The sequence below is a fragment of the Anastrepha obliqua genome, chromosome 2 (genome assembly GCF_027943255.1).
Source record: "Anastrepha obliqua isolate idAnaObli1 chromosome 2, idAnaObli1_1.0, whole genome shotgun sequence".
Taxonomy (NCBI): Eukaryota; Metazoa; Arthropoda; class Insecta; order Diptera; family Tephritidae; genus Anastrepha; species Anastrepha obliqua.
Genome location: NC_072893.1, coordinates 13505176 through 13529294, shown reverse-complemented (window position 1 = coordinate 13529294; position 24119 = coordinate 13505176). Strand labels below are relative to the sequence as shown.

The window sequence follows — 24119 nt, the reverse complement described above, 5'->3', positions numbered from 1 at the left end:
TGTTAGGTATTTGGCCAAGTTCCTCCTCCTATTCTATTTTCGGCGTGCGCCTTGATGTTGTTCCACAAATGGATAAATTTGAATTTGATTTGTGAAATCTTGCAGTAAACCTATTATTTTCCAATTAGAAACTTGTTACAAAAACGTGTCAAAGTTTATCGTAATTTTTTATTTATTTATAATTTCTTTCAACTTCCGTATCTTTATGTACTTAAAAACACTTTCTTTCTTCTTTGCAGAATCTTTTTTTAATGCATTTGAAATCGTTCGCACTTAATTCAAAGCGGCAGCTCCAGAGATGATTTCAATCAACTCGCGAGTGATAACAGCCTGTCTGGTACGGTTAAATGTGAGTGTAAGTTTCTCAATCATTTCACCAGCGTTCTTGGACGCGTTGTCCATGGCAGTCATACGGGAAGATTGCTCGGAGCAAGCACCTTCCTTCATGGTGAAAAATATTAGCGACGCCAGTGAATATTCCAAGTAGCTCTGTACAATATCACTGTCGAGGGAATCATAAAGTGCTAACTTTTCCGATTTCTCTACGGTTGGTGCACTAAACACTGGCAGCGTAGACAACTGATATGATACCACCGATTTAAATTTGTTGTAGATGATTTGACCTTCGGTGAAGTCATAACCTGTCTTTAGCACCTCATGAGCAATTTTAGAGGCATCCAGGAAGGTAGGGGGTAGACGGCCAACTTCGTTAGCTACCATCAAGATGTTCTTGCCAAAAGTACGTGCCAAAATGGAACGCGACTTGTCGCCTACGCAGAATATCTTCGTGTTGGCTTCACCACTGGCCAATTCGTTACGGATGTGGCGAGCAACACCGGTGTGCACAGCACCGCATAGACCACGGTCAGAGGTCATGGCAATCAACAACTTCTTTGGTTCGGCCTTTTCGTCGGATTGGATTTCAGTTTTCTCGAAGAATTGTTGTGCACCAATACCATAAGGGCGAGCAGCCTTTAAGTCACGCTCAGCACGCGAATATTTAGCGGCCGACACCATCTTCATGGATTGCGTAATTTTTTGAATGTTCTTCACCGACTTCAAACGGATCGAAATGGCTTTTAGAGTAGCCATACCCCGTTGCGGCTGCGACTGTAAGGTCGCCTCAATGGCTACGGGGACCAAAAGGTTAGCTCGCTGCATCATCATCTTCGTAAATTGAAATCCGTACCGCGCACAAAACTGTAATTGGAATTAAATTTATTAGTTTTACAATATTTTTTATAAATTTTGGTTATGCAAAGACACAATTACCAAATTTTTTCACGACACGAAGCAGTTGACAGAAAATGGTGTTGAGAACTTCCTCTTATGTAAGGTATGAATAGTGTTGGTAAAACGTATTTGAAGGAAATTTCACTGACAGTAGTAAAGTTCCTCCTTAAAAACTAAAGGTGGCGCCTTTTGAAAACCTTTGTTCTATTTTTCGCGATTTTGACATATGTGATGACACCTTAATACTACAAAACAAAAAAAAAAAAAGGACGGGATGAAGCCATGGCAAGAAAGTGTTTGTGCGTGTGTTCATGTAATTTCTTGTGTTTGGTGGTTTCTGTTGCTTTTGCCTGCTCTTTCTCTTCACAAATATGTAATTCCCCGTTCTCATGTATGTTTACTCATGTAGCCTGACGACACAGCAAATTCGGAAAACGTAAGCTTGTATTCTATCATCTTTGGTATACACCGTGGTAAGGTGAAACTGTTCTCACAATCTATTGCCAATGATTTTGTTTAAGTTTGCTAGCAGTATACGGTTTTTCACCAGAGAGCAAGTAAATGTCATATAGAAACAAAGTATCTAAATATAAAACTAAAGAGTCAATTAAAATTTTATACGTGAGATTGATTCTGAAGCTATTTGGTTATAAGGGATGCAAAAATACCAAATATATATAATTGGCGCTTCCACCCTTTTTTTGTTGATTTGATTTTTTTTTTTTTTTTGTATCTGGAAATTACTTCCTTAATAGTTTGCTTATGTTCAAAGTATATTTTGTCACAATTGAGGGATGTGACAAACCCTTTTTTTATAATTTGGTTTTTACCAAATACCAAATGTAATAAAAAAAATAAGAGAATCATCATATAAAATGTTCAATCCATTTGTTTTAGTTCTAAGGCACATTGAACATTATTTATATATAAACACTAGCAAACCCGGCCCCCTTCGCTGGGCACACTAAAATAGAATAGATATGGTTTAGAACAGAAAATATATGGTTTTCATATTATTTATTTCTTTATTCTTTATTCAACCGCTTTGGCATAAACAATATTTTTTGTTTTTCTATTTGTTTTTGAGTAAATATAAAATATAAATTGAAAATCAGGAAAAAAGAAGATTGTTTTTAAATTTCAAATCAACGCATATGAATAAACAATCGTCTTCTTTCCTGATCATCCATGAATTTTTCGTTTCAATTTATATGTTTTATTAAGCATTGGAGCTGTTTTAACCATTATTCATTTATATTTTTCAAAAAAAAAAAAAACGAAAAAATTGTTTTTTTCACGAACACATAATTTCATTCGGATTTCACATTAAATTCTCAAATTTCGTAAGAAATTATTCACTGTTCCAAAACCCACTCCAAAAAAATTCACAAACAATTTTTACATGTTGCACTTACGTTTTTTCCTTATGGCATCCAAATCAGAAAGAAATATTGACACATTGTAACTCACACTGTCAATTTGACAGTTAAGTTCCGCCCCAAGCGTTAAGAAAGTAAGCGACATTATGGCTGGCTCAAAAGAACGCTGTACCCGTTGCCACTGCTCCGAATTACAACCAAACTTTACGAAACCCATTTTCAATACTTACTTAACAATGTGCATAAGTTTGGTTTAATTCGGTTCAAAGACACGGCGGGTCCACGTTTTGGCATATATTTCGAGACCCTAGTCATCAATAGGTATGAAAATTACCCCGTATTAAAGCACTTATCAACAGCTTTCATTTGATATCCATATTGTACAAACACATTCTAGGCTCCACGTTTTGGTCTCTATCTCGAGACCCTAGTCACGGAGCGGCATGAAAAATACTCTGAACTAAAGCATTCACCAACAGCTTCCATTTGATACCCATATTGTACATACACATCCGAAGGTTACCCGGGTCCACGTTTTGACCTATATCTCGAGCCCTATCCACCAATAGGTATCCAAACTATACGGAAACCATCTTCAATACCTTCTTAGCAATGTGTGTAAGTTTGGTTTAATTCGGTGCAGACACGGCCGGTTAGCGAACACACACAAAAAGTTGACTTTATTTTATATATAAGATATAAGATTTTTTTCAGTTTGTGTCCGAAAAATCCAAATATCTTACGGAACCCTATTTTTTTCCAAAATAAAATGTAATCCATGTTACTCGTGGATAATGTAGTTTTCGAATGGTGAAAGAATTTTTAAAATCGGTCCAGTAGTTTTTGAGCCTATTCGTTACAAACAAACAAACAAACAAACAAACAAACAAACAAACAAACAAACAAACAAACAAACCAACAAACAAACAAAGTTTTCCTCTTTATAATATTAGTATAGATATGTATTATGCAACCAAAGAATTTAGGGGTGTTTGAATATACATATGTACATACGAGCGCAGGAGATCTGCATTTTTTTGAAGTAAAGATGTAGCAAAAGAATTCGGCAGTACTTGGGCTGAGCTTTAGACAGGCGGTTTTACGTTACCGGAACGACCCGGATTTATATCCGGCCAAGGACTCTCACTTCAGCACCATTTCCCATATACATATGTATGGGGAATGTTTATGATGCTACAACAACAATTAAATGGTTTGCAAACGTCAAAAATGATAAAAGTGCCTCTCGACGGTTCTAGTTTACTATATTTTTATTAAGCTAAATACACACCAGGCAACCGTTGCAGCAACTCGGCCATGTTGAAGCAACCGTTGCCTCGTGTGTAGCTGTGTTGCCAAATGATTTTCGTGTTGCTGCAACCGTTGCCTGAAATATCAAATAAATTTGATTTTTGGGACAGGTTGCTGCAACCGTTGCCTCGTGTGTATCATTGCTTACTGCTTTTACTCGTTCAGTTCGTTGAACACAAGCAAAGAAGAAGGTTCGTGCGGAGTAAAATAAAGTGAAAAAGGAAAAAATGGCAATTGAAAATAATGAAAATTATGTTAATTTTATTAACGAATATAAAAATTTGAGAAAGCTGTGGGATATAAGTAGTGAAAAATATAAAAATAAAAATTTCAGAAAAAAAAGCATACTAACAATTAAAAAATGAATACAATAAAATTGATAAAAATTTCAAGTCCGCAAAAGCGTTTCCTGTTGCAAGATACCGCAAAGTTATTGCCAGTCTAATTTCTGCTGATATTGCCTCTCTCATTATGGTATCTTGTTTCGTTATTTTGGCCTTTACGAAGTCCAACAATTTTCTAAACAGGGCTTCGTCCATCCTCATGTAATTTTTATAGTCCGCTGGCTCATTTTCCTTCAGTTCTTTCAGCAGCCTCTCGTTCGAAAATTCGATTTTTTTAAAAGTCAATTTTTGGACCAGATTTTTTTTCTCTTCTTTTGTTGCATCTCTTCTTCCTCATTTTCGTACAAAAGTTCGTCAATTATAATAAGAGAAGTAATTTTACGCATTTCGTCGATCATTTAAAAAATTTAATTTTACGTATCTTCCGCTTGTACCTTTCCTGCACCACAGTTACACACAATACTGAGATTGAAGCAACGGTCGCAACGTGTTTCTTAAACAAAGGCAACACGTTGCTGCAACCGTTGCTTCAACGGTTGCCTGGTGTGTATTTAGCTTTACGGTTAATTGTTGACTAACGAAAATGAGCGGCCGCAGTTGCGACCGGAGAATTTTGAGCAAAACTGTCGAGCATGATCGTTCATGTATTCAGCACATAAAATAGGGAAATTTGTTTGTTTGCCGGTTGTCAAGTTTGGCATCTGAGCGTTTTAAGGAAATTCTGCGCTGCTGTCAAATTTTGGCATATACAGTTTGTTTGTTGTTTTATAAGAAAACTATTAGGACAAATATTTATATATTTGTGCCCTCTTAATTTCTCCGTTATATTTGTAAACGTGCTAATTTTATTTGAACAAAATGGCAGATCCGGAGGACGAGCTTTGTCCGCCCCCAAACGAGGATGATGAATTGACGTTGCCGCGCGCAAGTATTAACAAAATTATAAAAGAATTAGTACCATCAGTGCGCGTGGCGAATGAGAGTCGGGAGCTGATTCTTAATTGTTGCACAGAATTTATACACTTGATTTCCTCTGAAGCAAATGAAGTTTGCAACAGGCGTAATAAGAAGACAATTAATGCGGAACACGTGTTGGAAGCACTTGACCGATTGGGCTTCTGTGATTACAAGCAGGAGGCAGAAGCTGTTCTGAATGATTGCAAAGAGGTTGCGGCCAAACGACGTCGCCAAAGTACACGACTTGAAAATCTTGGTATACCTGAAGAGGAACTATTACGACAACAGCAAGAACTTTTTGCAAAAGCACGCGAAGAGCAAGCTAGAGAAGAACAACAACAGTGGATTAGTATGCAGGCGACAGCAGTGCAGCAAAGCGCCGAATTGATGCATCGTCAAATGAAGTCCCAGTGCAGCACAAGCGGTGGTGGCTTAGATGATGAAGATGACGACGATGAGGATTACTGATACTGTAGCCTGATTCGGATTAGATTTAAGAATGTATAGATACATATTTTTTATTTAATTTTGCAGACAAATAATACAACTTATATTAATTTAATGCTAACTAACATTTTCGATACCTTTTTGCTTTTCCTCGCCGCCTATACTCAACTTCTTTATTTGATAACTCAGTATAGTGGAAATGTCATCAGAAGTACATAAAAAATCGCCCGGCTTATACTTGCCCAACAATTCACTATGTTCTTTCCAAAATTTTGCACGTATCATATCATCGTGATACGGTACAATCAGCTGCCTATTTAAACCATCCTCACCTGTCGTTTTCACGCGCTTTCTTAGCAGTATTGTACCTTTGCGAAACATTGCAGGCAGATTGTTGTAATTTATGCCAAATTTTGTAAAGAGCATTTCATTTTTGTCGGCGGAGTATGTACCACGCAATTCAGCTTCTGCTTCTTGATTACTAAGACCTGATTGTAGTACCAAATTCCAAAAAGCTGTATTGTATAAATTATTAATGTGTACATCAGCTTGACGCCAGCTAAGATAGTCACATAAATTCTGATCCGATGGATACAAAACGATGCGGCCATCAAAACATGGCGGATAGAGCAAAGGTTTACTGTGCATCAACGAGCACCAGTTAAACACATATGCTGAGGTGAATAAGCTCGTAACATAGGTCAATAATTTTGCGGCGCGCCGATTAAAAACGTTAGTTTCTTTGCGAAAAACAAATGAGTATTCATCACTTTGACCATAAGCCAGTATTATGTCACGAAATTCTTCCATCACAGCTACTGCGGCAGTGCTCATCAAATTAAGAGCTGCATGGGTAAATTGCAATCAGTATAAGAGAGAAAAACACTCATGTTTATGCGTCTTACCGTTTGTATCATTGGGCTTGGCAAAGTCATGTGTTTTGGAAAATTTATGAAATCCTTTGCCGTCTAAACGTATCACAATCCAAACATTTGGCAGGATACTGTCGTCCTGTTCGTAATTTTTAACGTATTCGAATCGACTGCAGGCCATCCCAGATGTATGCAAAACACGTTGTTGACTCAGAATCTTAGCCGATTTCTTCAGCAATTGGATAGTAGAGTGTAATATACGCATTAATTATAGTTGGAATAACTTTCCTGTTATTTCTTTTATCATTTATCATTAAATAAATGTAAATTAATAATAAGCATGCACTGAAGTTTTCCTTTAAACAGTTGCACATTCATACAAACAAACTCGCTAAATATCCATCAGCTGATTGTCAAATACGCACAGCTGAAATTGCCTGATTCAACAAAGCATCATTGGAATACAACTCATTGGTAAAATGCAAATGCTAGAAATCAATAAATATAGTTTTTATTTTTCTTATAGATATTACAATTTTTGAATATTTTCGCGCTATTCGCTTTGTCGGATCTAAACTTAAATTTCTTTCGTTCTCATGTCGTGTAGCACGCGGCCCTGCCTTGTACCTTGTCGAAAATTTTAAAATGCTGAAGAGATGAAAAAACAACCCACTTGTAGGATTGTATAAACAACTTAACTTTGGTGCCAGGTCTGCATAATGGACGAAAGAACTGTGGCCAATGAAAATGACTGTTGCGGGAATGGTTGTGTGAACTGTGTATTAGATGTGGGCCTTCGGAAATCTGTGGCTATTGATCGACTTGGCAAACATAATATCATATCGGCCTATCAAAAATTCCGATTACTCAGCAAGCGTCCGCATAATCCGAAGGGTGAAAAGTCGAATAATAGTGAAGATGATCTGCCCGAAGTACTGGAACTTCACTTCAGTGTTGCTGAGCTGCCAAATAATGCGAGCGATTATATTTTGGAAATACCAGCCGGTCATCACGTAATGATGCGCGCTATACTGCCAAGTGGCCTTGTATGGTTGCGACCTTATTCACCTTTTTGGGTTGATGTTTTGGCGATGGAATTCAAAATCCTTGTAAATCTTGCACCCAATGGTCCGATGTCACGTTTTATTAGTAGTCTACAGGTTGGCGATTCTGTGGAATTCCGTGGTCCCATAGGCGCACCTGAAACCATAACCAGCCGTGATACAGAACGTCATATTTTTGTTATTACACAGGGTGTAGCAATTGCACCAACGCTTCGTATTGTTAAAGAAATCCTTGAGAATGACGAAGATTTCAGTAAAGTTGTCCAGCTGGTGTGCTATAGGGACTTACAGCATGCATTCTTTCGCGATACATTACGAGAATTCAACAAATATTGGAATTACACAAATCGCATATATCTCGCACATCAGCGTTGTCCGTCGGATATGTGCAAAAACACTGAATGCTCGGGGAAATGCGCATGGTTCTCAAAACAGTTATGGTATAAAGAAGCAGTTTTTTTGCGACGCTTGAATGAAACAGATTTAATTGATGTGTGCAAATGTGTTAATGAAGGTACAAATTTAGAGTTTGTAATTGCAGGTGATAAACGATTCCAAAAAATTGTTGCCGAAATGGTAGAAAATTCCAAAGTGGGATTTTTAGAAAAAAATATTTTGCTGTTATAAAACTAATTTATAGTTATGGGGAGGTTAGTGAAATAAAAAAATATATAATTTTTGTAAAGTCTCATTGAAGTAATTTTCTAAATTTAGTTAATGCAAAAGCCTGCTTGTTGCAAGAGAGTTTTCAATCGAATAGCTTGAATATATGTATATTTCGTGCATTTCGGTTAAGGGGTTGTATAAGGTAGAATTTTCAAAAAATCGATTTTTTTTTAATTTTGGTTTCTTAATGTACATATATTTAAGAATACATATGCAAATTTTAAAAAGGCATTTCAGAGTGCTTGAAAGTACAATGCTTTAGGGGGTTACATGGGTTTCGTGGGTTCAAAAAATCGATTTTTTTTTGGCTTATTAATTTGGCTTATTAATTTAACATCTCAAGAATATTATCCTAAATTTTCAAGTCGATCCGAATAATAGTTTCGGAGATACAGCCTTTGGAAGGTGTGCACTCCAAGCCACTTTTATTGTTACTCAAAATTTTAAACGCGTTTTTCTTGGAACCGTGTTTTCAAAGTCGGTTGTCAAATGTTCTCGAAAACTACTCAACCGATCTTGATGAAATTTTACACAAGTGTTCGAGATACAAATACTCGTGCTTGGACGAAGGATTTTTTTGTTTTTCAATTATAACTATTTAAAAAAAAAACAAAATGTCAAGCAAATTTGACCAAAATTTTCATTGTCTGCCAAAATTCCAATTTTTACTTTTTTTCTTTCCTTCGTTCAAGCACGAGTTTATGGTCTTAACTAAAACGCTTATTTTTATTTTTTCATTTTTGATTATCCTGTCAGGAGTTAAGAGGACAACGCGGATGCACCCTTTTTTCGAGGGGTCACCGGAAATGACGTCACAATGGAGGAGAAAAAAATATTTAAAATAGGCCTTTTTTACCCGATGAAACCCATGTAACCCCTTAAGTTAAACCCGTTTTTCACAAAATGTTGTTTTAAAAGTCGGTGACCAACATTATTCGAAAACGGTTTAACCGATTAGTCACAAATTTTAACACGAGCTTTTTAAATATATTTTTCAATAATCACGGATAAATATTTTTTTATAAACTATATAAGGCCAAAATTTATCTATTTTTGATTTGAGAAACCCCCATTTCGTCTAAAAAATTTATTTTGCTTATTCCTTCCATTAATTACTCGACTTAACATTACTTTAACGAAATCTGTTTGGTTTTTTAATTTCAGAGGATCCAGTTCAGAGATATAGTGGCAACCGCAAAACGTCTTTTTTGAGAGGAGCTGTCGGAGATCAGGTGTAGCTTCTTTCCAATAAATATTCTTACTAATACTAAGCCTTAAAATACAGTTAACAGATAACATAATGGCCCCTATTATGAGCAACATTCGATCTTCGACTGTAGTCGAAAGTGCTGATCGAACGAATTTTCATTTGGTATTATGGTGCTGATTCGTTGAAGAATAGGACTATTGTGAATTTCGATCGCTCGACGCATTTACAATAGATAATTTTTTCTCAGCTGATACAGCAAATCAAAATAAAAGAAAAACCGATTGTACTGAAATTCTTTGCTAATAACATTTTTAAAAGTTAAAAAAAGTAATTTATGTGAAAATGAGTACAACGGAGTTGTGGTTCGACGATTCATCGGACGATGAAAGATTAGTGGAACTAGCTAGAAGTAGAAAACAGTTGAGGGACGCCTCCAACCCCCTAGAAATGGCTTCCACTGAGTAAGTTCAGAATTTTCAAAATGTGTTGACGTACTTAATATTACAGAAATTTCCTTACAGATTTTTAAAGAACTTTAGATTATTTAAAGAGGCGTTTGTGAACCTACTGTCCACTACAGAAAACCAGTTGCAGCAGTGCACCCGAGCCAAATCGATTCCTAATATTTTAAAGCTAGCCACAGTTCTGCGATTTTGTGCTCAGGGATCGTACCAATTGAGTATTGGTAATCAAGGTATGATAGGACTTGCTCAACCCACTGTGTCTGTTGTGCTATCAGAAATAATAGATGTCCTGGAAAATTATATTTGCCAAAGATGGGTAAAATTTAGTAGCACAGAGGCTGATCTGCAACAAAGAAAAGCACATTTTTATAGCAAATACCCAACGATGATGCTGAAGATATTGAAGTGGAGTCAAATAACGGAGAAGCAGAAAACATAAGAAATGAAATTCTTAGAATATTATAAAAAAATCTAAAAAGTATTAAATACAAACCTTTATGCCACAGTTTCTGTTTTATTTTTGTTATAAATTTTCTTTATTCAGTTATTCGTTATTCGAAAAAAATATGTATTTCAGTTCTACGTATTTCAATTTGCTATTTAGTTCAAAATCAATCTCATTTCTTTAATAAAAAACATTAATTCATTTGTTTAACCTACTTTAAATATATACAGTCTTTTCCTTATACTAATATAAAACAAAAAATATCACTTCAGTTTCCTTAACACTAAGTATAAAAATTATTTCGATAGCAATTTGTTTTTGATCTCTAAAATCGCTACTTTTAATTGTAGTTTTGATCTGCGGTCTTGTTGCTTCCTCAGAACTTCTTCTTTGTAAACGCGCAATTTCTCCCGTTTTAGTTGCAAGAGTTCGTCGGTTGCGTTTTTTTTAACTCGTAATTTTTTTTTGAGTATTTCGCTGTTTCTGCAGCACTTTGCTTGATTTTGTGCAATGTTTTTGGCCATCAGTCTGCAACTCCAGTAACCTCAATCTCTCTGCTTTTTGAGACTTTTTGTTTGTTCTGGTTTTTCCTGCTGGCTCCTCGTGAACATTTAAATTTAAATCGGCTTCACTTTCCTCATAGTTTTGGACCAGAAGCTCTGGGCTGGGATTTGACGCGGACAAAACTGTGAACTGGTCACTGGTAGTTGTATCCAGGGCAAATTCCACCCCAGGCGGATTTATGCAGACATCAAATTGCAGCAAACCGATTATGCTTTCTTCAGTATTTGAAAGTCCCTGAAGTTTGTTAGGGCCCCCACCTGTTGCTCGGAGCTCAGCTTTGTTTTGCGACATTTTTTTTTCGCTTTTGACTTCATGTCAGCCCATACCTGCCAAGGGAAAAATGTACTTATATAAACATCACACAAAAAAAAAACCATTATTAACCTTAATCCATTTTGCTGCCGTTTTAATTGGTGGTCCCAAGCAATTCAGCTCCGTTGTGAATTCTTCATATTTTTTTGCTGCATGTACTTTGCTGCAAATCCCTTTTGCAAATTGTGGATTCTCTTCCATTAATGCAACTAGTTTTTCTAGTTGCTGTTTGGTACTCACGACTTTCGACCTGCATAAAATTAACAAAATTAGTATATATTTATTATTTGGTTACTATAAAACCATAAATAATCGCAAACAACTTACATTTTAACAAGTTTACCCACAATACGCAACACAGTCGAAAGCAAAACTGCATTCGACTCTAAATTCGGTATTCAACGAAAATTTCGACAGGGCTGCACCGCTCATAATACCAAATTGACATTCGATTTTCGATCTTCGACAACCAACGAATATCGAAGATCGAATGCAACTCATAATAGGGGCCAATATGTGTACAAATTTTTAGATCAATAAATTTAAAAGTTTTCTCAAAAAAAATCTCGAAAATTCGCTTTTTTCGGCCTTCTAACTGTATATAATCCCTTTATTAGAACTTACTATCGAGGGAAAACTGCGCGCTTGGTTCCACAGCTGGTGATTAGCCTTTTCCGAGATGTACCAGTTATGGGGCTGTACTGTTTCTGTCTAAGGTTAATTTGTAGCATTCCGCTTCCAAGAAAAAATAAATATAGGTTATGTACGAATATATGAAAAATTTGTGCCTAAAACATAAATTATAAAATATAAATATAGTAACAACATTTCGATGGTTTTCGAGAAAAGTGACATAATTCAAAAATAAAAATGCGACACCACTACTGAGTTGGGTCAGTTTTCTAGATAAGTGTCGCGCCAATTCGATCACCTGACAAAACGATACTAACGCCATCTCTCAGAATTGCTTCAAGATTCGCTTATGACGCTTTTCCAGATAAAAATATATAGGCCCCTATTATGAGTTGCATTCGATCTTCGATATTCGTTGGTTGTCGAAGATCGAAAATCGAATGTCAATTTGGTATTATGAGCGGTGCAGCCCTGTCGAAATTTTCGTTGAATACCGAATTTAGAGTCGAATGCAGTTTTGCTTTCGACTGTGTTGCGTATTGTGGGTAAACTTGTTTAAATGTAAGTTGTTTGCGATTATTTATGGTTTTATAGTAACCAAATAATAAATATATACTAATTTTGTTAATTTTATGCAGGTCGAAAGTCGTGAGTACCAAACAGCAACTAGAAAAACTAGTTGCATTAATGGAAGCGAATCCACAATTTGCAAAAGGGATTTGCAGCAAAGTACATGCAGCAAAAAAATGGGAAGAATTCACAACGGAGCTGAATTGCTTGGGACCACCAATTCGAACGGCAGCAAAATGGATTAAGGTTAATAATGGTTTTTTTTTTTTTGTGTGATGTTTATATAAATACATTTTTCCCTTGGCAGGTATGGGCTGACATGAAGTCAAAAGCGAAAAAAAAAATGTCGCAAAACAAAGCTGAGCTTCGAGCAACAGGTGGGGGCCCTAACAAACTTCAGGGACTTACAAATACTGAAGAAAGCATAATCGGTTTGCTGCAATTTGATGTCTGTGTAAATCCGCCTGGGGTGGAATTTGGCCTGGATACAACTACCAGTGACCAGTTCACAGTTTTGTCCGCGTCAAATCCCAGCCCAGAGCTTCTGGTCCAAAACTATGAGGAAAGTGAGGACGATTTAAATTTAAATGTTCACGAGGAGCCAGCAGGAAAAACCAGAACAAACAAAAAATCTCAAAAAGCAGAGAGATTGAGGTTACTGGAGTTGCAGACTGATGGCCAAAAACAATTTCACGAACAAATGATATCTACATTGCAACAAATTAAGCAAAGTGCTGCAGAAACAGCGGAATACGGAAAAAAAAATTACGAGTTAAAAAAAAAAGCGACCGACGAACTCTTGCAACTAAAACGGGAGAAATTGCGCGTTTACAAAGAAGAAGTTCTGAGGAAGCAACAAGACCGCAGATCAAAACTACAATTAAAAGTAGCGATTTTAGAGATAAAAAAGAAATTGCTATCGAAATAATTTTTATATTTAGTGTTAAGGAAACTGAAGTGATATTTTTTGTTTTATATTAGTATTAGGAAAAAAGACTGTATATATTTAAAGTAGGTTAAACAAATGAATTAATTTTTATATTTACATAGCTTTAAGCTATGTGCCTTAAAGAAACTGAAGTGATATTTTTTGTTTTATATTAGTATAAGGAAAAGACTGTATATATTTAAAGTAGGTTAAACAAATGAATTAATGTTTTTTATTAAAGAAATGAGATTGATTTTGAACTAAATAGCAAATTGAAATACGTAGAGCTGAAATACATATTTTTTTCTAATGATGGATAACTGAATAAAGAAAATTTATAACAAAAATAAAACAGAAACTGTGGCATAAAGGTTTCTATTTAATACTTCTTAAATTTTTTTATAATATTCTAAGAATTTCATTTCTTATGTGTTCTCCTTCTCCGTTATTTGGCTCCACTTCAATATCTGCAGCATCATCGTTGAGGGTCTCGTCGGATAACTCTTCATCCGGAAGTTGTACATTATAAAACAAGCAAATGTTGTGCAAAGCTGCACACACATTAATAATTTGTGTTGCTTTTTTTGGAGAATAGTGAAGAGCTCTTGCCTGCAACAAACATCTAAATCGATTTTTCAGGACTCCAATTGTTCTCTCAATTATACTTCTCGCTTTGGCATGCTGTTTGTTGTAGGTCCTTTGTGGAGACCCTTCCTCAGAGTTTCTGAACGGCGTCATTAAATAAGGTTTTAGAGCGTATCCAGCATCACCTGAGACAGACAAAAATTATTAAAAACGGAGTTTCAATTGGTGTTTATTACATACCGAGGAGCCAAGTATTGCGACGGCCATTGAGATGTTGCTCCTCTAAATACGCTTTCAATGGCGACATGTTGAAAGCCATGGAGTCATAAGTAGCTCCTGGATTTTTCGCATTTATATAGGTTATTTTCATTGTATGATCACAAACCTAAAATTTACATTATTCGCATTTAGAATTTATGACTCATATTTAAATATATGCAAATGTCTACTTACAATCATAGCATTAATGCTGTAGAATCCCTTCCTGTTGTAATACAAATGCTGAACTTCTTTCCTGGGAGCGACAATTTTAACATGCGTGCCATCAACACAGCCAATTATTCCTGGAATCCGGTATTTGCTATAAAAATGTGCTTTTCTTTGTTGCAGATCAGTCTCTGTGCTACTAAATTTTACCCATCTTTGGCAAATATAATTTTCCAGGACATCTATTATTTCTGATAGCACAACAGACACAGTGGGTTGAGCAAGTCCTATCATACCCTCATTACCAATACTCAATTGGTACGATCCCTGAGCACAAAATCGCAGAACTGTGGCTAGCTTTAAAATATTAGGAATCGATTTGGCTCGGGTGCACTGCTGCAACTGGTTTTCTGTAGTGGACAGTAGGTTCACAAACGCTTCTTTAGATAATCTAAAGTTCTTTAAAAATCTGTAAGGAAATTTCTGTAATATTAAGTACGTCAACACATTTTGAAAATACTAAACTTACTCAGTGGAAGCCATTTCTAGGGGGTTGGATGCGTCCCTCAACTGCTTCCTACATTTGGCTAGTTCCACTAAACTTTCATCGTCCGATGAATCGTCGAACCACAACTCCGTTGTACTCATTTTCACGTAAATTACTTTTTTTAACTTTTAAAAATAATGTTAGCAAAGAATTTCAAGACAATCGCTTTTTCTTTTATTTTGATTTGCTGTATCAGCTGAGAAAAAATTATCTATTGTAAATGCGTCGAGCGATCGAAATTCACAATAGTCCTATTCTTCAACGAATGAGCACCATAATACCAAATGAAAATTCGTTCGATCAGCACTTTCGACTACAGTCGAAGATCGAATGTTGCTCATAATAGGGGCCATAAACTCTGTAGTTGATTTTTGCTTTTAACGGCAAAACTCCGAATTTTGAGTTGTGTAGCTTTTCTCGAAAACCATCGATTTGTAAGTATGTATATATGTATTATTATTATTTATTTATTAGTATTTAGTCAATATAAAGTATTGATATTTCTTACATTAAATTATATCTCTCATTTCTAATCAGTTCTACATATTTTTTTTAAGTACTGTATACTTTTTTCGTTTTTTTTCCATTGGTAAGCCATTGCACAATTTCAGGCCAATATAAAACACTGAATTTTGAGCTTTATTGCTCTGTCTATACCAAATTCTAAAGTCGTTATTATTTTGTAGTTCAGATTTTTGTACTTCTTTTACGTATTCAATCCTATCTGATAAATACACTGGTGCATTTTTATTTTTAATTTTGTGAACTGCCGTAAGGGTATTAGTTCAAATCGTTCTCTCATGGGGTTAGGGGTAGGTAGTCGGAATTTTCAAAATATTTGATTTTTTTTTTGCATTTTCTTAAAGTATAATATTTTAAAAATATTGCGTGAAAATTTGAAGTTAATCCGACAAATACTTTTCGAGTTATTCAACAATTAAAAAAAGGTGCTCGGGAGCTCCGGAGCGTTAGCAAGACTTTAAATGGGTTTTTCTCAAAACTTTGTTTTTTTAACTGGTGATCACTGTAACTTAAAAAGGGCTTAATAGATTTCAATTAAATTTATACTGTTTTTGAAAAATATAAAAAACTCGCGCCTGATCGAATGATTTTTTTCCAAAAATTTAGATTTTTTTTATATAATTAAATGTCGGTTTTTTCCTCGAAAATCTGAAAAATATTTCCTGAGGCCGCCATATTTTTAGTTTTGGAAAAAAGCTTCGATGAGGCACAAGATTATCTCTTAGTAAAACTAATTTTCCTTGCCCGATTGATTTTATATGAATCTCCAAGGACTTGTGATGATCACCGCAAGGGTTTTCTGGAGAAACGCGCTCCACACAAAAAGCGATAACTTTTACAATTATTAATTTTTGTTGTTGAAATTTTGCTAAAGTCAAGTCGAAACATGATGTATTAATGCTATGTTTTTGTTTTTGTAAAATAAAGCTATTGACTAGCAAAAAAAATTATTGAAAATCATCATTTTTTCGGGCCTCTGACTACCCCTAACCTTTTTTATTAAGCCACTTTAAAGTCTCTAACATGACCTTAATTGATGTAAATCTACCTCATTTTAATATATGTCGCATGCCCTTATTCTGCAATTTTTGCAATCTTTCCATTTGTGTTTGGTGATTGTGGAGCAATATTCAAATTGTGATTTAATCATGACATTATTTATTTTTATTGCGGTCATTATATCTATTTTATTGCGAATTCTTTTAAAGTAGGCTAATTTTTTACCAATCTTCTTGCATTATTCAATATGATCCTTAAATTTTAATTATTTGTCAATACTGCTCCTACATATTTGATGGTGTTAACTTTTTCAATTTTGTTGTTGTTTATTTGTAATTCAGATGCACCGCTAATGTTAATTTCTAGCATTTTTGTCTTTTTCATTCAATTTAAGTTAGTTCATTTTTAACCATTTAGTGACCTCGTCTATATAAGCTACTATTTTATTTTTACGTTCTTCCTCTATATATATATGTATGTATATACACATAGACTTAAGGGTTCCAGCGAAATCTCCAACAGGCATTTAAAGAACTAATAGACCGTTAAATTGTGGAAAGCAGAAAGTAGACGATTGCTGGCCCAACGCTACCTAAAGGTCTCCACGCAAAATATCAATTAGCTAGTAACAGTGTCTCGGTAGAATTCACTGCAATAGCATCGAGTTTCAAAAATAGTGCTATTAGTTCCATCAAATGACTGAAGAGATTAAATATTCAATTTAAATTTTAGTTGTTGGTTATTTAAATTTTCTATATTATTCTTAAATGACTGAAGAGACTAAAAATTCAATTTAAATTCCAATTATTGGTTATTTAAAATTTCTATATTAAGTAAATATGTAGTTCTTTAAAAATATAAATATGTTTCTGCATACCTTATAAATTTTGCTCCAAGAATTTAGAGAACACATAATGCCATCGACTAGGAGTCCCATGATGTAATGTCCTGTAATACCGCGAGATTTCAACACAAACATCTTTCAAATTATCAATCCAAAATTATTGCCAACTGTTCTATGAAATTATTAGCGAGTTTTTTAATTACATGACATAAAACATTTGAGGAACCAGAAAATGAAAGCTAGCAGTGTAGTACTACTTAAAAGCATCCGCACACAGTTTAAAAATCGGTAGCGTAGTAGCACCAACAACTCAAGGCATTACTTTAAGAGTTCGGCATTTCTCGCTTCCGCCAATACCTTGAGTGTCATGCAAATTCGTCAAACAGTGGTTAGATATGTCTTTGGTTTCCGACAAGAAATGAATAATCCGGCCATCCAGTACGACAATCAACAGTCGTACAATTTTTGTACCTGTTTATCATAATAACACCCTTAGTCATTTAAATCTGTAAAACCATAATAATTATGTATTTGATTCGATGTCATAAACGTATGCCCGTTTTGGATTTTTCCTGAGTTAATGCTAAATCATAGATCATCTAAAAGATGTAGTTTTCTTTCGGCCATTAAATTCAAATCACCATCCATTAAACGATAAGTGAAAGAAGCATTCATAATATCCGTACGTACATCCTTAATGTTTTTCTTTGCCGCAAACTAATAAGGCTTCAAGTCGCGGAAATACCACTCTATTTATTTAATACTAGTGCAGTTTTTTTCATTATTCGTCGTAAAACTAGACAAAGCCAATGCTAAAGATTCACAATGTATCAGCCGTTGTTGGTATGGCATCTTCATTCATAGGGTTAATATCATCACCCGGCGAATAAAGTGCCGAATGCTCAGGTTGACCAGGGATGGCTCTGTCATTTGTATCATCATCATCGTCATGAGTATCCGAATCATCGCTGTCATCGTTGGCTGAAAGCACAAACGATGATCGTTTTGATAAAATCGCAATTGCAGTTTAAAATTTATTACGTACCATCTTCGTCATCAGTTTCTGGTCCCGGCTTTGTTAATACTTTACCCAGTGGCGGGATATCACTCGCAGCATTTTTAATAGATTCCTTCCAGTTATCATGTTCTCGTTCATAGCGTAAAACATCGTCTTCGCTGGAAGGTGTGTTAATTTCGAACCATATGCGATTGGCAATTTGTGGTCGCAAAGACGGAAAGAAGGGTATCATTGACATGACATACAAGTTTATTTGTAAAGTTGGCCAGAACGTTTAACTTGAACGTCTAAATAAATTAAGTAAGATATGAAAAATAATTTAGTGCTAACTGAATTCGCTAGTTTTTGCAATTTGTAAACAAATACATAACTTCCAGTTTTGTTCTGAACAGGGTTGCAATTTTCGGTAATCCATAATTGGACTGAATGGAGTTTAAATAAAAATATTAACCATCAAATAGTCTGAAATAGATTAGCAACCTAAATATATATATTAAGCAGCTAGCAACAGTACGGCTTAAATTTGAATAATTTTCTATTTATTTGGTCCATAAATTGTCAAAGTTGTTTAAGTTAATCTAAACTGTGATTTATTTGGTCCATAAATTGTCAAAGTTGTTTAAGTTAATCTAAACTGTCAATCTTTGTTTATAGATATTGACTAGGAACCAAAAGCAAAACCAAATTACATACATTGCTCTTGTTGTTTTTTCTCTACTGCTGCCACATGTTTAATGTGCCAACCGCTTACATTAGTCCTATTCGCGCTACTTTTTAAATGAAATTCAGGTAATTTTTGTTTCATTAGTTGATAATTATGGATTTAGAATGCATTATTATGAAAATATAATAAAATAAAAGAATGCAGTTTTATTGGTAGCAGAGGAAGCTAGAAAAAACCAGGTCTTTGCAAGTAGAGCGCAAACTTAGACTATTAAGCGTGAGTTGTTATAAAAAAGTAACAATATCAAATTAACTATGCCTTTAAGTTTTGTTAAGAACATCGATTTGAACTTTTTATGGGGCTGGATGCACTTGGACTAAGCCACAAATGTGGAGTAACAGTATTAGACTTCGTATTGAATACTTTACGATTTCTAGCAGACGCAGCTTTATCATCTTCTTTCTCCTTTTTCATAAGAATATGTTAATAAATTGATTTAATTTTTATCAGCACATATGTGAAACTGCTTTTAATTCACTAATTTTAATAAATATATGATAATAATTTAACTTAAATTTCTTCCAGCCCTTCCATTAACATATTACTTAACTTCTCATAGTGACGGCGTTGTATAGATGGTCGAGACTTACTCTAAAAACTGCTTGGAAATGGTACACTATTTACCAATAAATTAATTTCCTCACATATTTGTTCACTTTAAAACATTTACAAAAACGTTTTAATTTTTCTTATTAATTCTATGTTTTCCCTCGACAAAGACCTCATTAATGTCACGAAAAACTGTTTAAGCTCTATTTCATTTGAAATCAATATTACCGATTTCTCAAATTTCAGGCTTGCGGGAGAATTTCATGATCACGTCGGAATTGAAAGTAGTAATAATAGGTCTGTTAATCTACAACTGATAAAATATAATTAAGTCACTCTTTACATCAAACCCGCGTGTTTCGTTATATCTCTTATAGTCCATATTAATAATGCCAAAATCGCGTAAGCGTTTATCGCGCTAATCAAGTCAATATTATTTTAGTCACCATATAAATAAGAGCAACTCTGTAATCCATTGGCTTCAAAATGTTTATTCTGTCAGCTGTAGGAAATGTCAAATAAAAAGTAATTTATCTAGTTGTGTTGCGGTTTGTTTTAGAGATATTACAATTGTATTTTTCAGAGTAATTGTCTTATGTTAAAGCCCAAAAATGATTGAAATCACTTGCAACGATCGTTTGGGGAAAAAAGTAAGCATGTTTATAAAATATGAATAAATTACAAGCAGTTTTGTTTTTCGTAGGTGCGCGTGAAGTGCAATCCCGATGACACCATTGGCGACCTAAAGAAATTGATCGCGGCGCAAACAGGCACCAAATCGGAAAAAATTGTTCTGAAGAAATGGTACACCATCTATAAGGATCCCATTCGTCTATGCGATTGTAAATTGAAAAAAATTTAATAATGTTTGCTCATTCCGCTTAAATTTTACATTTCCTTCTAGATGAAATCCACGATGGCATGAATTTGGAGTTGTACTATCAATAGTTTAGATATCTTAATATAAAGTTTGAATACGAAGTTTTGATAAATAATTTTTATTTTAAGGAGTAAAAAAATAAAATATATTAAAAAACAGCATAAAAAATGGCTGATCAAGATCAATGACCAAAATTCATCTCTTAATCTCATCAATCAACTAAACTTCACACATTCATAAATAAAAATATTGTCATTCTGTTTAACAAATATAGCACGATGAACGCTTTAACCAGCATTTGTAGCAAGGTAAGTGGAATGCGAAAATAGAAGGGGGGTATGCCATGGTGATGTTTGTGATAGAATAAAATTGTGCAAGCTTTCTAGAACATGGCTGTTTTGAGAAAAAAAAATCAAAATTTGAAACTTAAAATTTTTGGATATGTATGCATATTTTTAAGGAACTGTTATGAGAACCGTCCCACGACAGACAATTTTACGTTACCGGAACGACCCGGATTTATATCCGGCCAAGGACTGCCACTTCAGCAGCATTCCTCGTATATGCACGGGGAATGTTTATGCTGCTACAACAACAAGAACAATTATACATATGAAAGTGTTCTCCGAATGGGTTAAATGCAAATATATACAAAAATATGAATCAAAGCATACTTTCTTTCCGGAAATATAAAGATAATTAGAACTAAAATTATAGGTTACATACATTATTACAAAATTTCATATACTTAAATTGCTTTCTTGGATGAAATTATATTATATATGCTTAAAATGTTACATATTTTAGAGTAGACGCTGGGTTCGCCGAGCCAAAGTGTTTTTTCCTTAATCTCTCCAAAATTAAGCATTCGTTGAGGAAATCCTGAGGCGGGTAAAAATTGTTGATTGGTGACGGGTGGTTTTACTAGGGTAAAATACCTTACTACCGTCTGGGTTGGTACTTTTATATTTGTGAAAGAAACTGCGCCACTCTATGTCCCATTTTCAAATTATATGGATCTCTATGTGCTTCTTTAGGTCTTTTTTATCTAAAGACGTAAACTGGAAGGTCGGTGCTGCTTCAAAATAACTTGCAGTATGATCGGCAAACTCATTTCCAGTTATACCAGAATGACCAGGCACCCAGAGCAATTTAATTTTATTTGTGAATTTGATGCACATGTCACGTATTTGAGAAACTGCTGTGGTGAAATTGTAAACGTTTCTGACTGCTTTCAAGCAGGAGAAGCTATCAGAACAAACGATAAACCTCCCTTTGTTTTTAATAGCATATTCAATAGCTTCGTAAATTGCGAATTTTTCAGCACTAAACACGGGCGAGTAACCTGGTAGGACTCCGCCGGATATTCATATGTATCTACCACTTAACATTAAAGAGTCGATGGCCTAAGCTGCTTGTACTCTATTTCTTTAGATATTAAGCACTGTATTTAATACTATGTTTAATAAATAATAATAATAATAATAAAATCTTTCGGATTTTCCTTGCATTATATCATAAAATTCTGTGATGATAAAATTTGGGCCTGTGATGCGTACCCATAGGGGGTTAGGAGTAGTCAGAATTTTCAAAAAATATGATATTTTTTTTACATTTTCTTAAAGTATAAATTAAAAATATTGTGTGAAAATTTGAAGGGAATCCGACAAATACTTTTCGAGTTATTCAACAATTAACAAAGGGCGCTCGGGCGCTACGGAGCGTTCGATAGCAAGTAGCAAAACTTTAAATGCGTTTTTCTCAAAACTATGTTTTTCGAACTGGTGATCACTGTAACTTAAAAACCGCTTGGTAGATTTCAAAAAAACGTATACTGCTTTTGAAAAACATAAAAAACTCGTGCCTGATCAAAGGATTTTTTTTTCAAAAATTTTAATTTTTCTAAACAATTAATTGCCGGTTTTTTTCTCGAAAATCTGAAAAATATTTCCTGTGCCCGCCATATTGTTAATTTTGAAAAAAGCACAAGATTATCTCTTAATAAAACTAATTTGAAAAATGATTGAATATCATCAATTTTTCGGGCCTCTGACTACCCCTAACCCCATAACTTGATGCATGTATTTAGGAAATACAAAGGATTACTCATCATACACTTTTTGTTTAGGAACTTTTTACTTATGCAACGCAACTGAAGTCAGCCATATATACGGAGATAAATATATTTATTTGTTTATGTCTAGAGTGAATGGTACAGACATTAGCTAAAAACTGCAAAATATAAGGTTGTCAAAAAAGTCTTGCGGTATTTCCGCAAGCTTATCTTTGCAAGCGCGTAGTTCTAGTTGTATTCGTCGCATCGGTTCACGCTAGAGCTTTTTGGAAAGCTCTTTTCACGTGCTAACACGTGTTTGATTAATTCTTGTTTGCGTTTAGTCGTTCGTGAGTTATAGCGTCGCAAACATGGAGCAAAATAAAGAGAAAATACGGCATATTTTACAGTACTACTACGATAAAGGCAAAAATGCATCTCATGCTACCAATAAAATTTGTGCAGTTTATGGACCCGATACAGTTTCCATTTCCACCGCACAACGATGGTTTCAACGTTTTCGTTCTGGTGTAGAGGTGATCGAAGATGCGCCACGGTCCGGAAGGCCTGTCGTCGAAAATTGCGATAAAATCGCTGAATTGGTCGAAAGAGACCGGCATAGTAGCAGCCGTAGCATCGGCCAAGAGCTGGGCATGAGTCATCAAACCGTTATAAACCATTTGAAGAAGCTTGGATTCAAAAAGAAGCTCGATGTATGCGTGCCACACGACTTGACGCAATAAAACATTTTTGCCCGTATGGATGCATGCGAATCGCTTCTGAATCGCAACAAAATCGACACGTTTTTGAAGCGGATGGTGACTGGCGATGAAAAGTGGGTAACTTACGACAACGTGAAGCGCAAACAGTCGTGGTCGAAAAGCGGTGAAGCTGCCCAGACGGTGGCCAAGCCTGGATTGACGGCCAGGAAGGTTCTTCTGTGTGTTTGGTGGTATTGGCAGGGAATCATCCACTATGAGCTGCTCCCCTATGACCAAACGCTCAATTCGGACCTGTACTGCCAACAACTAGATCGCTTGAATGCAGCACTCATGCAGAAGAGGCCATCTTTGAGCAACAGAGGCCGAGTTGTCTTCCATCAGGACAACGCCAGGCCACACACATCTTTGGTGACGCGCCAGAAGCTCCGGGAGCTCGGATGGGAGGTTCTTTTGCATCCACCGTATAGTCCGGATCTCGCACCAAGTGATTACCACCTATCTCTGTCCATGGCGCACGAGCTTGGTAGTCGGAAGTTGTCCACAAGAGAGTCCTGTGAAAATTGGCTCTCCGAGTTTTTTCACAATAGGAAAGCGAGCTTCTATAAGAGGGGCATTATGAAGTTGGCATCTCGTTGGGAACTCGTCATCGCACAAAACGGCGCATATTTGACTTAAATCGCATTATTATAACCAATTTTATGAACAATTGAAAATTCAATAAAAATACCGCAAGACTTTTTTGACAACCTTATATAAATTTTCTTTTAGTAATTACTTATTTTTACTTTGCGATCAGCTGCTTTTCTCACTTGCAAATTCTTACAAGTAAAAAATTATCCAGTAAAAAGTTG

General features: G+C 35.1%; 7 protein-coding genes across 8 annotated transcripts; 3 read left to right on the top strand and 4 right to left on the bottom strand.

Moving 5' to 3' along the window:
• Positions 1 to 148: 148 nt before the first annotated feature.
• On the bottom strand, positions 149 to 1374 carry LOC129238894 (ATP synthase subunit gamma, mitochondrial). Its single transcript, XM_054874120.1, has 2 exons — positions 1273 to 1374; positions 149 to 1200 (listed from the first exon to the last, which is right to left on the bottom strand). Exon 2 carries the CDS (start codon positions 1165 to 1167, stop codon positions 274 to 276), a length of 894 nt encoding a protein of 297 aa, XP_054730095.1. The 5' UTR covers positions 1168 to 1200; positions 1273 to 1374; the 3' UTR covers positions 149 to 273.
• Positions 1375 to 4997: 3623 nt separating this feature from the next.
• LOC129237912 (protein Dr1) lies at positions 4998 to 5796 on the top strand. Its single transcript, XM_054872891.1, has one exon. The coding sequence runs from the start codon at positions 5126 to 5128 to the stop codon at positions 5690 to 5692; it is 567 nt and encodes a 188-aa protein (XP_054728866.1). The 5' UTR covers positions 4998 to 5125; the 3' UTR covers positions 5693 to 5796.
• LOC129237911 (probable tRNA(His) guanylyltransferase) lies at positions 5706 to 6901 on the bottom strand. Its single transcript, XM_054872890.1, has 2 exons — positions 6577 to 6901; positions 5706 to 6516 (listed from the first exon to the last, which is right to left on the bottom strand). Exons 1-2 carry the CDS (start codon positions 6806 to 6808, stop codon positions 5789 to 5791), a joined length of 960 nt encoding a protein of 319 aa, XP_054728865.1. The 5' UTR covers positions 6809 to 6901; the 3' UTR covers positions 5706 to 5788.
• Positions 6902 to 6957: 56 nt separating this feature from the next.
• On the top strand, positions 6958 to 8298 carry LOC129237910 (NADH-cytochrome b5 reductase-like). 2 transcript variants are annotated; one of them, XM_054872889.1, is made up of 2 exons: positions 6958 to 7017; positions 7151 to 8298. In XM_054872889.1, the coding sequence occupies exon 2, from the start codon at positions 7263 to 7265 to the stop codon at positions 8232 to 8234; it is 972 nt and encodes a 323-aa protein (XP_054728864.1). In that variant the 5' UTR covers positions 6958 to 7017; positions 7151 to 7262; the 3' UTR covers positions 8235 to 8298. The 2 variants fall into 2 exon arrangements, with proteins under 2 accessions (XP_054728864.1, XP_054728863.1); XM_054872888.1 differs by having other exon boundaries at positions 6998 to 7017; positions 7070 to 8298.
• A 5225-nt stretch (positions 8299 to 13523) lies between these two features.
• Positions 13524 to 14624, bottom strand: LOC129237096 (putative nuclease HARBI1). The gene is made up of 5 exons (XM_054871516.1): positions 14621 to 14624; positions 14438 to 14547; positions 14225 to 14369; positions 14065 to 14169; positions 13524 to 13546 (listed from the first exon to the last, which is right to left on the bottom strand). The coding sequence occupies exons 1-5, from the start codon at positions 14622 to 14624 to the stop codon at positions 13524 to 13526; spliced, it is 387 nt and encodes a 128-aa protein (XP_054727491.1).
• Positions 14625 to 18055: 3431 nt separating this feature from the next.
• Positions 18056 to 18712, bottom strand: LOC129237833 (anaphase-promoting complex subunit 15B). The gene is made up of 2 exons (XM_054872785.1): positions 18368 to 18712; positions 18056 to 18303 (listed from the first exon to the last, which is right to left on the bottom strand). Exons 1-2 carry the CDS (start codon positions 18576 to 18578, stop codon positions 18143 to 18145), a joined length of 372 nt encoding a protein of 123 aa, XP_054728760.1. The 5' UTR covers positions 18579 to 18712; the 3' UTR covers positions 18056 to 18142.
• A 1412-nt stretch (positions 18713 to 20124) lies between these two features.
• On the top strand, positions 20125 to 20678 carry LOC129238601 (ubiquitin-like protein 5). The gene is made up of 3 exons (XM_054873671.1): positions 20125 to 20263; positions 20317 to 20455; positions 20518 to 20678. The coding sequence occupies exons 1-3, from the start codon at positions 20225 to 20227 to the stop codon at positions 20559 to 20561; spliced, it is 222 nt and encodes a 73-aa protein (XP_054729646.1). The 5' UTR covers positions 20125 to 20224; the 3' UTR covers positions 20562 to 20678.
• The last annotated feature ends 3441 nt before the right edge of the window (positions 20679 to 24119 follow it).